At 33.2% G+C, this 14,231-nt stretch overlaps 1 protein-coding gene across 1 annotated transcript in view; it reads right to left on the reverse strand.

Moving 5' to 3' along the window:
• The window catches only part of LRP1B (LDL receptor related protein 1B), a 1,919,366-nt gene that overhangs the window by 1,034,191 nt on the left and 870,944 nt on the right, over positions 1–14,231 (reverse strand). The window contains exon 4 of the mRNA XM_090279551.1: positions 3,373–3,492. Within this exon, the coding sequence (XP_090135677.1) occupies positions 3,373–3,492 (120 nt within the window). The remainder of the gene's footprint in view (positions 1–3,372; positions 3,493–14,231) is intronic.

A 14,231-nucleotide genomic window follows, 5' to 3' on the forward strand; every position in this document is an offset into this window, starting at 1 on the left:
TTTGGGGCCAGATAATAGATTATTTGTATGCTAAAGGATTGTATATTATACTTAGGCACTGGGAGCTATATGATCAACTTTGAATTTTAAAACTAAAACACAAAAAATGAATTGATAAATGTAAAGAGAGATCCTGGAAAATTAGTTATGTGCTAATTTCACACATAAATTATATTTTGAAGTCATTATATTTTGAACTAAGTCAGTAGCAATGGAAGTGAAAAAAAATGGACTCATGTTTAAGAAATAGAATAGATAATGTGAAGATTAATTGGGTATGATGGAATTGAATAATGGTCCAGTTTTATATGAAGTGTGGATTTGAGTGGAGATATCATGGAAGGGAAGAGAGTGTAATTTGATGTATTATATTTAAGGAGTCCATAGGAAGTTCTTGAGTAAATGGCTAACAAGTTGTTGGAAACATGAGACTGGCAAGATGGGTGAGATCAGCATAGAGAATATGGGAGTCAATAGTATACAGATAACAAACTAAATACAAAAACAAGAAACAATAAACAAAAAACAGAAAACAAATAACAGAGAGTTAGGTCCCAAAGAAAGAGAAGGGGGAAGTGAGAAAATCTTGGCTAGAGCAAAATACTTCAGGACACTGATACTAAAAGGGCAGGCAAGAAATAGAGGTCTATGAGCCTTTTTTGAAGGAGACTTCAGACTTCATGAGAAATGTAAGGAGTTAGGAAAGATAAGTGTTTTAATTTTATCATAGTGTTCTACACAGTGAAGAAATCCAGTAATGTAGATATTGATGTTGTCATTAGGTGTTGTCAGGACACTGTTTAGTGATGTTGGCATGGTGAAAAGGGGATACTGCTGAAAAGAGCAGGTAGATGTTTTTAACTGGAATGTGCTTTTGTTTTACTGAGTCCCTAAATGGAATAGAATATGTAAACTTTGGCCTAGTAATTGAGTTTCCTCTTTGGAGCAAGGAAATGCTGAATTTGAAGAGAAGTTGGGACTCCTGGAAACAATTTTGGAGGAAGGGATGAAGAAAAAAGGAAGAGGAAGAAGAGAGAGACACTAACGAGATGGTTGCTGAGGCTTGTGTGAAGTGGATCAAACAGCTGTGCTATAATAAAATATATATTTGGTTTTGGTCCTCGGTTCCTTAAACCCTTGTAGTTTTCTGAGCAATAGGAGTGTCCTTTGTTACTGACAATGAGGCCCTTTGGAATACACTGAGTCTCTGCTAATGAGGTCACTCAGGGTGGAACTACTAGATAATGTCAGGATGGGGCAAGTCACTAGAAAAAATCAAACAAATGATAAGGGGTGGGAACTCTCAGCCCTACCTTTTGACTGCCCCCTCCAAAGCTTAGAAAGGCATTTACTAAGGAAAAGCAAAAAGATTACTGAGAAGCTAAGGGGTCATTTTAATTAGAAAACTATACATTTGTGTGGCATTAATTTGCATTCTTCTCAGATTTCTTTAGCTTTATATACTAACTAGCCTGCATTTGTGGATGGCTTGTTTGAAGTAGCTTTACAGATAGAAAGAATAGTGTTTGAAGCTAAGTCTACAGGGATAACAAAATAAATCAAATCTTATATTCCGTAAAGTCCAGTTCACAGTGGCAGAAATGATTCTTATCTATTTTCACATATGTTTCATCTTTAATATTATTGGTTCTTATTTTAGTTTTTCTGATATTATTATGTTGTCCAGGAGAGCAATATGATTAGTGATTTATTTTGTTCTTACTCCTTAGCCAGAATGCACTACTGTGACTTTGATATAACTCCACAAAACTGGTCTCAAAGGTATAGGCATGCCATTGCTTGTAATGCTGCCTTCTTTTTCCCTTTAAGAACAGAGTGTATCCTGAAAATATGGTTTCTGGAAAGTGTAAATGATATTCGCATCTGGCCATTCAAGAGTGCTGAGACAGTAAAAAGAGCTCTTCTTCCATTAGTAACCTTCCATAATTTTTTCTCTGTAATTTCTTACGTATGCCTAACAGAGGAAATTGATTGTGGTTGTATTTGTGGATTTAATTAAGAGATTTGGTAGAAAGAGATCCATGCAAAAAGAGATGAAAATTCTGATTCCGGTAGGAGTCTTCCACTTTCAAGTATAGCAACAGGATAGGAAGGTTGCAGCATAGATATATTAACGTACCCTGTGTGAATGACAACTCCTGTTTTGAACTAAAAACTGTATGTATGTCTAGAGATACTATTTACATTTAGCTGACTTCTGTGACTATAAGAGGTCTAAGTCTAGTTTTGCCAGATCTTCTGATTTTTTTCTCAAAGTCTGACTTTGAGTGCAATCTTCTGATTTTTAAGTGTTGGTTTAAAATAATGTGTATCAAAGAAATATATCAGTTTGGTCCTCATGTATTCAGATTATTCAGCCTCTGGATACACATTTAATAGACATTTAATATTAAGTATTTCTATAATATGTGTATAATGCAGAAAACAAACAACAAACTACAAATTCAAGGCCCAAATGTTCATTAAAGAGCAATGAGCCTTCTCTAAAGACCTGAGTTTTAGTCCAAGTTACTTAATTTCTCAAAGTAAAACTTTGCCCAGTTTTGTAATTAGGATTTTGAACAATATTCTGTCTGTGAGATCTTTGAACTTTAAGATTCTGTTTTAAGGTAAAAGTTATAACATTGAAGCAAAGGTTTAAAATAATCTTTAAAGCACCAATTTCTTTGGAAAATATTCTGTTTATTAGTATCTCTGGCAACGCAGATATTCCTTAATTTTATATATAGATTCTATATTTTATGTTTTCTATATATAGATTCTAAATAACATATAAAATAATAATGTAAAATCTATATTGTGGCAGTAACCTAGAATTATTTGGTATGGCAAAGTGGCATCATTTCAAAGAGTAAATATTTGTTCTGGAGTATTCACAAAAATAAGACTGAAGACATTAAAAATATAAATATTTTTATGTTCATCATTATTACTGGTGGTAAAATGTCAGCTGTCCAAATTACCAGTGCAAAATTGTAAAGGATATCATGACCAGTATTAACCTAACTTTGCAATAACAAATATATACCACCCTACAGCCATGGAATAGGCATAATAAAATTAGAAAGTTAAAATAATTCAATCCACTGTTTTAATGGTTAACCAAAATACTTTCAATTGTTGATATTTTTCCATGTTTGATATAATTGCAACATAAATTGAAAAATGATTGGTATAAATGCATAACTGTAATATTCATATTTGTGGTTTCAGGGGGAGAGTTAACTTTGAAATCTCAGGGAAAATAATTAATACAAACACTGTATGGTGGGTACTCAAAGATACTTCATTAAATTTCAGTTTATTAAGCCTCTGGTAAAAAAAAACAAAAAAGTCACTTGTCATACCTACCTTTACAGCTTCTTCCATCTTCTTTTACTTCAAATCCATCCTCACAGAAACACCTTGTACTATTTCTGACCACTGCACATTTATACTGACAATTCAGCTGCTGGCACTTGGGTAACAGTTCTGTAGAGGGAAAAAAATTACCTCTATATGACTGCACACACAAAGACAGTGTTTAAATTTAAATACTGTTCATATTTATTCAGTGCATTCCCCAAAGTTTCTGTGATTGGTTGAGAAACAAACAGTATCTATTTCCTCTAAAATATGTTGGTTTGCATTTGTTTGAAATGGTGTAAATAAAATTTCAGGTCTATCTGTTTGGTCTGTCACTTTTTAGCTTATTACGTGCATTGAAAGTCACAAAATCATTTCAAATTCTGGTAAATTAAATTATTTCAAGTGGAAAAATGTCAACTCAGTGGTTGATTTCACCACTTATGCCATGCCATTCCTATCTGACACATTAATGGATTTTCTTTCTTTTGAGGGCTTGTTTTGATTTACCAATCCATGTGTAACCTTCACAGCAATCAATGCATTTATATTTAATTTCAATAATTTACCTTTCATTAGTGGTAAAATATTAGAAAAATACTGGACATATTTTATTATATCTTAATTCTCTCAGAGCAAATGTATCATTAAAGAAAAAGTTAGCAAGCCTTCAGAGCAAATTACGATTCAATATGTTACATTCATGAAGCAGCTAAAATGACAGGAGCATATTCACTGCACAGATAATTTCTAACAGGAGTAAGATTTGCTAAAATAGAAAAATATAGGGATAGACTGTGTAACTGATTTTTCTGTTTGAAAAAAAGAGACATTAATGAATTGTGACAACCTTCCCACCTTGCCCCAGGAAGAAAAATAAGTGTTTTGAAGATTAAACCTAAATATGATGATATTTGCCACAAATTTAGCTACTGCTTCAGAAAAATATAAATTATAATAATTTTAAAGTCCACTGTGAGAAAGAACAGCAAGAATATTTGAACTGAAATTTTGGTATTTTACTGGAAATTTAATTTTCTATAGTATTGTCTTAGCCCAATTACTTTTTAACTCTTTCAGTCAATTACTTCATGCTTCTTCTCTCCTTAAAATTCCAAATTGCTTCCTAATGGTCACTCACATATAATAATCTTGCTTTCTACTTCTCTAAGAAAACTTTAGCAATAAAAAGAGATTTTTCTCTGATTTGTGCTTCATTTTTACCCATCTCTGCATGTTATTTTCTTTGTTTTTCAAACTTGTTTGAACTCATAATCAAAGCCCCAACTCCAATTTCTGGCAACAAGTTCCATGCCCTCTCATCTAGTCAGGTACATAATTTCAGTTATTTTCTATTATACTTCTTCTCATAATCATTTTTTCAAATTTATATTAGAACAAACTAGAGCCTTGACTCTTCATCAATTTACTCTTACTGGAACACAGTTATACCTCTTTGTTTAAATATTGCCTATGGCTGGTTTTACTCTATAAAGGCATAGTTGGTGTTGTCTCAAAGACCTATGGCCCACAAAACCTTAAAATATTTATTCTAGTCCTTTACAGAAAGTTTTCTGACCCCTGTATTAGTTCATTCTCAGCATCAATATGCTCTTATTTTTCTGCAACTTAAAAACAAAGAACCTGGACCTCCTTTCCCCTACTAGTCACGATTGTCCAATTCCTTTTTTGTAACAAAACATAAATTATCCATATCCACTTTCCTGCTCTACCCTTCTGTTTCTATATTAAGCTCACTCCATCAAGCCTTTACATCCATTCCTCTACAGAAATGCTCATGTGAATATTGCCAATGACCTTGATGCTGATGAGTACAACGACCTTTTCTTAGTCCTCTTACTTGACCTATCAGCAGCATTAGACGCAAGTAACTACTGTTTCCTGATACAGATTTATTACTTTGTCCCCAGGGCTCCACACCCTTGGTTTTCCTTCTATTTCACGGGCACCTTTGCAGGATTCCTGTTCTTCTTGCCAGCCTTTTAAAGTGTACTAGGGCAGAAACTGTGATCTTTCACTTTTATCTATCAAAATGCTACAGGTGAACTCAACAGGTATCATAGCTTCCCCTCTGACTGGGACCTAACTGTAGTATCTTAATTAAAACTAGTTGGGTCCTCTTCAATTTCTAATTTTCACTGCTTTAATTATAGTCAATATTTATATTAAAGTTCTTTCTCCTTGAAATCTTGGACCAATTTCCGTTTCCTTAATATAAATTCAACCAATATACAAATCAACTATATCTGATTTGTAGGTTTGGATTTGGGATCAATGTTAATCTTATGCTAAAATAAATGTTAATATTTATATAAATACAAAAGGTAGTAACTTGGTTTATAAAATGCATTATTAATGAATTATATGGTACAAACGATTCTTTTAAAATTATGGCATTTTTGCTTAGCATCATGATAGTCATTTACATTTTGGTTTCCCCAAAATTTGTAGCTATAGCTACATATTATATATTTATGTCAAGTTCTTTAAATATGTAATCTTTTTGATATCCTATAATAGTCAAATATGTAGTTATTGTAATTTATATTTTACAGATGAGAAAACTGATGGTTGATAACCCAAGGTTATACAGCAAACAAGTGACAGAGCTACCATTCAGGATAAGGTTATTCTAAATACAAAGCCTATGCTGTGATAACTCTGTGTTCTGATACCTATGACATCTCTAATTCTCACTGAACAATCTGGCAATGGTTGGAACCATGGTGTATATTTTTTGCTTTTTTGTTGGTTGTTTGTCATTCTAGTCTTAGTAGTGTGCTATATAACAGAAAATGTTTTATAATTTTTATAGGATAAATTAATTAATAAACCAATAAAACAGCTTAATTCTAGTATGAGAATAAACACTCTCAGGTGTTAAATTAGGTCCTGAAGATAGTTCATTTACAACTTCAATTAGGTTATTGAGTTGTCAAATCTTGTTTGATTTTGGTAGACTCAATCCAAAATTGTGCATATATGTGCTACTTTAGTCCAACATTGACTGAGCACCTAATCATGTTAAGCACTCTGCTGGGGTTCCACTGATACAAAATTGCTTTACACAAATTAAATGATTATACCATTAGTGTGGAAGTGGGTGGAGTTAGGTGGAAAAAACAATGTTAAACAACTATAATTCATAGCATAAAAAACATATTTGCTGAATAAAAATACAAGTGCATGAGATGAAAAAAGAAGGATTTATCCATAGACTGAAAATGGGGGTAGCTATCTGGATCATAGTTGTAAAATAAATTTAACTTAAACTGAAATTTAAAAGATCAGAAGAGTTCAGTAGAGAAAATTTATGAGCCTGCATCCCAGATAAAGCAGACAATATGACTAATAGGTAAAAAAGACACAAAAGCATACAAGAAGTACAAACAGTGATAAATAACCCTGTGTAGCTAAATCATAGTGTTGGATGTTGTAGGAAATGGGGCTGAAATTGTTTGGGAACAGGGCAAAATGGATTAATCTTATGTTAAGCATAATATTGTGTCCTGGTAATAGGAATCATTGCTAGTTACTTAAGACAGAAGTGATATATTCTAACTTGTATTGTTTGAAAGTACGTAAGGGCAGGGAAAGAGATGAGTGAAAAATAGTGAAGGAATAAAAGGAATTTAAAAGGCATAAATTAGGACTTTGAATACTTAGGCGAATGGATGGCCAAAAGCTTGGTGAAAGCATAATGATATGGAGTTAACAGTGCCAGTAAGATGAATTGAGAATAATAGAAGAACTGGAAGTTTGGGTACAATTATAAACTTGCCTTTGACTATTTAGGTTAAAACGTTCCTGAGGTAATGACCAGGATAAAGTTGAGAATTTGAATCTATTTAAGAAAGGAATTCTGGAGTGGAGATATAAATCTAGGAGTCACAAACATAAAGTTGGTCATTGAAACCCAAAGAGCAAAGAATAATTCTTTATAAATAATAGTTATGATACAACTAAAATCCAGAGAACTTTTATATGTGAAAAGCAAGGGGAAGAAGAGGTGTTAACTAAGAAAACTGATAAATAATCAAACACATAGATGAGTAACCTAGAGAGCCTCAGATACCTAAGGAGGAGGAAGAGTTCATCAAAGTAAGTAAAGTCATAAATGTTAAATCCTTAGACCAACATACTTGGATAAATCCTAAAAAAATGTATTGGGTTTCCTAACAGCATCAATTAATATGTTTAAAAATATTTTATTTATTTATTTATTAGAGGGAGAGAAAGGGAGGGGGGAAGAAGGGGAGAGAAACATCAATGAGTTACCTCTTGCATGCACCCCAACTGGGGACCAGACCCGCATCCCAGGCATGTGCCCTGACTGAAAATAAACTGGAAATCTTTTGCTTTGTGAGATGATGTCCAACCAAGCCATGCTGGCCAGGGCTCAATTAAGATCTTAAAAAAAAGGGTTTCAGTGGAGCAGAGAGAACAAAGATAAATGTAGTAAGGGCCTGTGACAGAAAGAGGAAATGATAAAGATTTCTCATAGAAAAGGCTTAACATGTTATAAGATAAAGAGAAGAAGAGTAGGGGTATGACTGAATTTATTTAGTCTGTACCTTAAGGAAGGCATATTAACTCAGTGTTTTAAATGTATTATTTTTTCCACTTAATTCCTGTGGCCCAACTGTCTTTCTCCCCTGCTTCAATTTGAAGTGGAACATCCACAGACTATTGGTTTCATCTTTCTGCTCTCTCTAATCCAATCCAACACACACTGATAAAAGTTAATTAACAACATGATGGTAGTCATGGAGAGAACGGAGGAGAAACAAGAGAAAATGGGGGAAAATTAATATGAAAGTCCAGACCTCACACATAGTTTTGAACATCAGATGGGGGTCTGGTGATTGAAAACAGCAAAAGATACAAGAGGCAACTTTGTTTTTGGTTTATTAAATTTATTTTTTATGAGAATTTGTGGATGTACAGAGAGGTGATAGGGAGATGATAAGCAGTATATGATACCAGGTAAAATGGTAAATATTCATTTTTTTTCAACAAGTCATGGAGAACTACAAAGGGCTAATCACATGAAAAACTAAAATTTAAATTTTGGCTTAATTCTGTGGAAGCAATACTAATTAGTATAACGTTATCTATTTAAACAGCTTGTCATCTATGCTTTATTATGTGCAATGCTATAATGATTATGTATGTAATTAAAAATGCATCAGAATAATTTTGCTGGAACGTTTATTTGAGCGCAACAGACATTTTGTACTTGAATCAGTCTTCATACAGTGCTTTTTATGAAGCACATCATTGGTTCATGGAACATTATCATTGGTTTGGACCTTAGACAGAAGCAGGAAGACCACTAATATCTAAGGGGATGAAATATTCAAGTTGGAAAACAGATATGTAAATATGATATATGATCTGTATTTTCCTCAGTATAATCATTAATAGAAAGTGCACCTCTTAATTAAAGGAGAATAGCTATTATTTCAGAAATTAAATATAATTCAATTGATGAAGATTCACCCAACATAGACCCACAACATTGTATTATTTTTTAAGAAATATTTTTACCTACTTTTTAAAGTTGTATAGGAGAATATTATGAAAATGTGAGTATATCTTTTCTATTAAATGCAAGTTAACAGTTTACAAATAGTGTGTAACTTTGAGGTATTTAAGTTTCTATGCTATCCTTAACTTAGAAATAGATTCAAGAATAGATTTCTGAATATGTATTAGTAAGAAGAATTCTAAATCTCATATCTCTTCCACCACCTGGTGGTGTATTATGGTTAAGGCCTGGGACTATGGAGCCAGGCTATCTAAGCCCTAACCCTGGATTTACTAATGTCAAGCTATGTGAGTGTGGTAAAGAATAGCTAGTGTTCAGCACTCCTGTTTCCTCTTCTTGGGCAAATAAAACAATGACATTTCCAAGTTGACTTGGCCATTAGGTTGACATCATATATCTGGCTTTTAGAAAAAATTTTATAGGCAAAATTAGTGTGTGCCATTTCCTGAACTGGCCCCCAAACAATTCACACAATCTTCCATTTTCTACTCTTCACTTGGCAGCCCCCTGGATGTAGGATCTCTGACAATAAAAGACTCATAGGACCTTGGGATAGTAGAAATCCCAAAGTGAGGGACCTTGAAACAGGATATGGGAAGCATCCACTCAACTTAACTGGATTGTGATAGGGTTGAAAATTTGGATGTTTGCTGCACTAAATCCCCCAGATACCACAGTTGTTGGCTACATAATATCATGGTGATGGGTAAACGCCTTAAGTTCTTTATATTTGTTTTTACTTATCTCTAAAATGGGTATGTCAGGGAGTAGGTCCTGGCGATATGTGGCCAAGGTCTCAGAGTCTGGGCGCTGGGCCAATTACTTCCGGTGGCCTTCAGATAACGGAGTCAGCAGATGAGCTCCGGTGGTGACACACTAGCTGTTGTATAACCACTGATGTAATGACGCCCAGTGACTGATGTAATTCTGGGCTAGCAGCCACCTTTGTGTAACAAGTGTATTGGCAGTGTAGAGTAGGCGTGAGAGTGTACCGCCAGCACTGTTAGCCACGCCGCTGCAGTAAAGCATGCAAAAGCTCTCCAAGGCTCTGCGGAAATTCTTCTCTGCCATTGTACCTGCCAGCATACCCGCCACTGTACAGAGCCCACCTCACTACACAGGGGTCTCAGATCCAACAGGGTATAATAATAGAAACTACCTCATAGGGTTGTCATGAGATTTAAATAAGGTTAGTCATGTCAAGTTCTTAAAATATTGCCTGCCATAAAGTAACTCTTTTTACTATCATTATTTTTATAATCAGTGTACTGTTTAAGATCAGACAACCACTCAGTGCAACAGAATATCTGTGGTTAATTTTCTTATAATTTACACATTCTTCAGGCATTTTAGAACTATGTTTCTTTTTATAACAGAAAGGCTTTATAGTTTTGCCCCCAAATCACTTGAGCATTTTTTGATATCTTCCAGAGAAGATACTTTTTAGGTAAATTCTCCCGAATTTTTTTACCTGATTGCAAAGTTTCCAACAGATATGGAAACCCTAACCACAGAAAATAGATTTTTTTTATACTGGCTAACATTTCTATAAAATAATATTCTCTGAAGAAAATCAATGTACATCTGCATTAAATTTGCTACATAAGCAAAAACCAATTAATGACTCAGATAAGCAATTTTACCATATAGTTTTGCTAGCCCACATAGTCTTTAGGGATTGTTGCGTGTGTGCGTGTGTGTGTGTGTGTGTGTGTGTGTGTAACAGCACTGGGTTTTAGAACACATTTCCACTAATGTATGCAGGTTTATGATTTAGAAAACACATACAAATAACTTGCTAACCTGCCTCAGAGTAAAAACAGGACAGTAGAGAATGATGATTAGGAATCAATAACTTGGTTCCAAAATTACAAGATTCCGACAATTTCAGTAATTACAAATTATTACTGTTAGTGGGGTTCTTTACACATTAGTTTTGTTAAAATAAATATATCTAAGCCAGAGAGCCACCGTTTGCAACCTGTTATGTGCAGCCATCAGTTCATCCAAGGCATAGTCAGTAGCAATATGCTGGCAGCCTTTATGAGCTATAATTGAACAAGTCATATCGATCATGTATTAGATTCAGTGTGATAGTGAAAACATAGCTGTGCTATTTTATTCTTGTGCTTTTAGGTTATACGTTTCTCCATGGGAGAAAATTAGAACTTTTATAAATTCTTTGGAAATACAAAAATATTTTCAAATACATAGTATTTGCGACTTTATTTTACAAAAATAGAATAATGTTTCATTCTCAAATTTAGTAATCAAATTTCTCCATGGATTTGCATTATAAAAAAATGTCTTTTAACCAACAACTATAATCCTAGTAATGAGGAAAAAATTTATTCTTGCCTATGTAGCACTTTAAAAAAATAAGTATTTTATTCATTTTTGTATTTGGAATTAAAAACTTGATACAACCACTTACCAAGTCAAACAGTCCCTCTTGTAAGCAGGATGTATGTGTGTCATATTTAAAATGGTGATAATATGTGTCATCATTCAACCTCTCATCCCTGTTTCCTTGTCCTGGTAGAAAGCAGTGTAAGCTGAATGCAGAGGTTAGGCTCATGCTTATGACTGCTAATGTGGATTTCTTCAGAATTATTTACTTATTGATACACTACAGCCCTGACCTCAACTTTTCAGTGTAGTCTCTTACAAAATGATACAATGTTAAGGAAATTCTTTTAAATATTTTTGTTCCATTTTTGTTTTGCTATAACTTACATACAGTAAAACTGTATTATTTTCAGTGTGTATTTTTTTCTGTGAGTTGGGCAAATATATATAGTAACCAATACCATCATCAAGATATAGAACAGGACCATTATCCCAAAATATTTTCCTGGGCCCTTCTACAGTTGTCTCCTTTCCCCACTGCCAGTTTTTGTAACCACTGATCAGTTTTCTGTCTCAAAATTTTTGCCTTTTCCAGCAGGTTACAGAAATGCAGTCATCCAGCCTATGGCACTTTTACTAAGTATAATGTATCTGATATTTATTCAAGTTATTTTATCAGTAGTATTGCTGAATACTATTCCACTGTATAAATGTATCTTTGTTTATCCATTTCACAAGTGATAGATTTTTTAGTTTTCTGTGTACTGTGAATAAAGTTGCTATATACACTTACATATAAGTTTTGTGTAAGTATAGGTTATCATTTATTTGTGTAAATATGGGAATGCTTGCTTATATGGTAAAAGAATGGTTTGCTTAGTAAGAAACTATCAAATTGTGTTCCAAAGTGTCTTTACCACTTGGTATTTCCATTGTCAATATATGAAATTTTCTGCTACTGCCTTTTGCTCAGCATTTGTTATTTTATTGTATTTCATTTTATTTTAGCCATGTTATTCAGTGTATAATGATACTTCATCATTGCGGTTTTAATTAATATTAAATATCTTTTTGTATGTTTATATGCCAATCATAAGTGGTGAAGTGACTGTGCAATCTTTTGTCCACATTTTTATAAGGTTGTTTGTTTTCTTATTATTAAGTTTTAAGAGGAAATATTGTGTATATAGATACATATATATATTTCTGGATACAAGCCCATAATAATATTTTTTTTAATCCATCCTGAGGATATTCCCCTTGATTTAAGAGAGAGGGGCAGGAAATGAGAGAGAGGGAGGGAGAGAGAGAGAGAGAGAGAGAAAAAGAGAGAGAGAGAGAGAGAGAGAGAGAGAGAGAGAGAGAGAGAGAGAGAGAGAGAGAGAAAAGAGATAAACATTAATGTGAGAGAGAAACACCAATTGATTGCCTCTCATATGTGCCCCAACTGTAGATCGAACCCACAATCCAGGTATGTGCTCTGACTGGGAATCAAACCTGCAGCCTTTTGGTTTAAGGAACAATGCTCCAACCAACTGAGCCACACCAGCCAGGTTCATAATGAGATATTTGATATATAAGTATTTTCCTCAGTCTGAGGCTTTTTTTCCAACTTTCCTATTAGTTTTTTTTTCTTTTGAATAACAGAATTTTAAGGAAAAATTCTTAATTTTAATAAAGTTCAATTTTCAATATTTTCTTTAAGAACTGTGTTTTTGGTGTCAAATCTAAAGTTTATATTTCTAAATTTTTGGTCCATTTTGAGTTAGTTTTCATGTATGGTATAAGCTATGAGTTAAAGTTAATTTTTTTATGTTAAATGTTGAATTTTTCCAGCACAGTTTATTGAGATTAGCCATTCTCCGTTGAATTACATTTGCATCTTAAAAAAAAATAATAAATTGATGACATACTTAATGGGTGTGTTTCTGTACTCCTGTGTTTTCATTAATCTACAGGTTTACCTCTTCTCCAACATCACACTGCTTTTGACATAGTAAATCTTAAAATCTGGGAGCATCAATTCTCATTCTATGTTCTTGTTTCCCAAGATTGGTTTAGATATTTAGGTTCTTGATATTTCCAAAAACATTTTGAAAATGGATGTCAGGTTCAGTGAAATCCCATTAGGATTTTAATATGAATTTTGTTGAGTCTGTAGATTTGTGAAGACTGACATTTTAATATTACTGGGTCTCCTAATCTACAAATATATGTATATGGTGTATACATATCTATATACCAAATGTATATATGGTATATATATACATTTATTTTGAGCTTGGAAGGGAACTTTTTTTTCATAAGTTTCAAACATACATTACATAAATATGCTCAATTTATACCTAAGTATTTCATAGTTTTGTGATACTATAAGTGGTATTGTTTATTTCAATTTCCAATTATACAGCATTAGCATTTAGAAATACAATCAATTTTTTAAATATTAACCTTGTATTGTATGACCTTGCTAAACTCTCAAAAAGAAACAAATTATGAACACCAGCAAGGAAAGAGAGGCTATCACTATAGACTGTACAGCTTTAAAAAGATAATAAAGAAACACTTATTAATGATTCTATGCCCTTAAACTTGACAACATAAATGAAATAGACAAGTTCCTTGAAAGACATAAAGTAAACTTCCAAAGATCACACAGGAAGAAATAGATAATTTGAATATTTTTGTATTTGTTACATAAATTGAATTTCAATTCAAAATCTTCTCGTAAAGAAAATGCTACTTCCAGCCAAGATGGAGGCCTAGACAGACACGCTGCATCTCTCTCTACAACTAAGAAGAAATACAACTACCTCAAAACTAGAGACAATCAGAAGTTCCAGAAAATCAAACTGCATGGAAATCCAACAACAAAAAGTATAAAAAAGAAATATTCCTCCAGAGAGGTAGGAGGGGCAGAGCCAGGCAGAAAGGACGTGGTGTG

Source organism: Furipterus horrens, unplaced genomic scaffold (assembly GCF_987537825.1).
Source record: "Furipterus horrens unplaced genomic scaffold, mFurHor1.1.pri manual_scaffold_1, whole genome shotgun sequence".
Taxonomy (NCBI): domain Eukaryota; kingdom Metazoa; phylum Chordata; class Mammalia; order Chiroptera; family Furipteridae; genus Furipterus; species Furipterus horrens.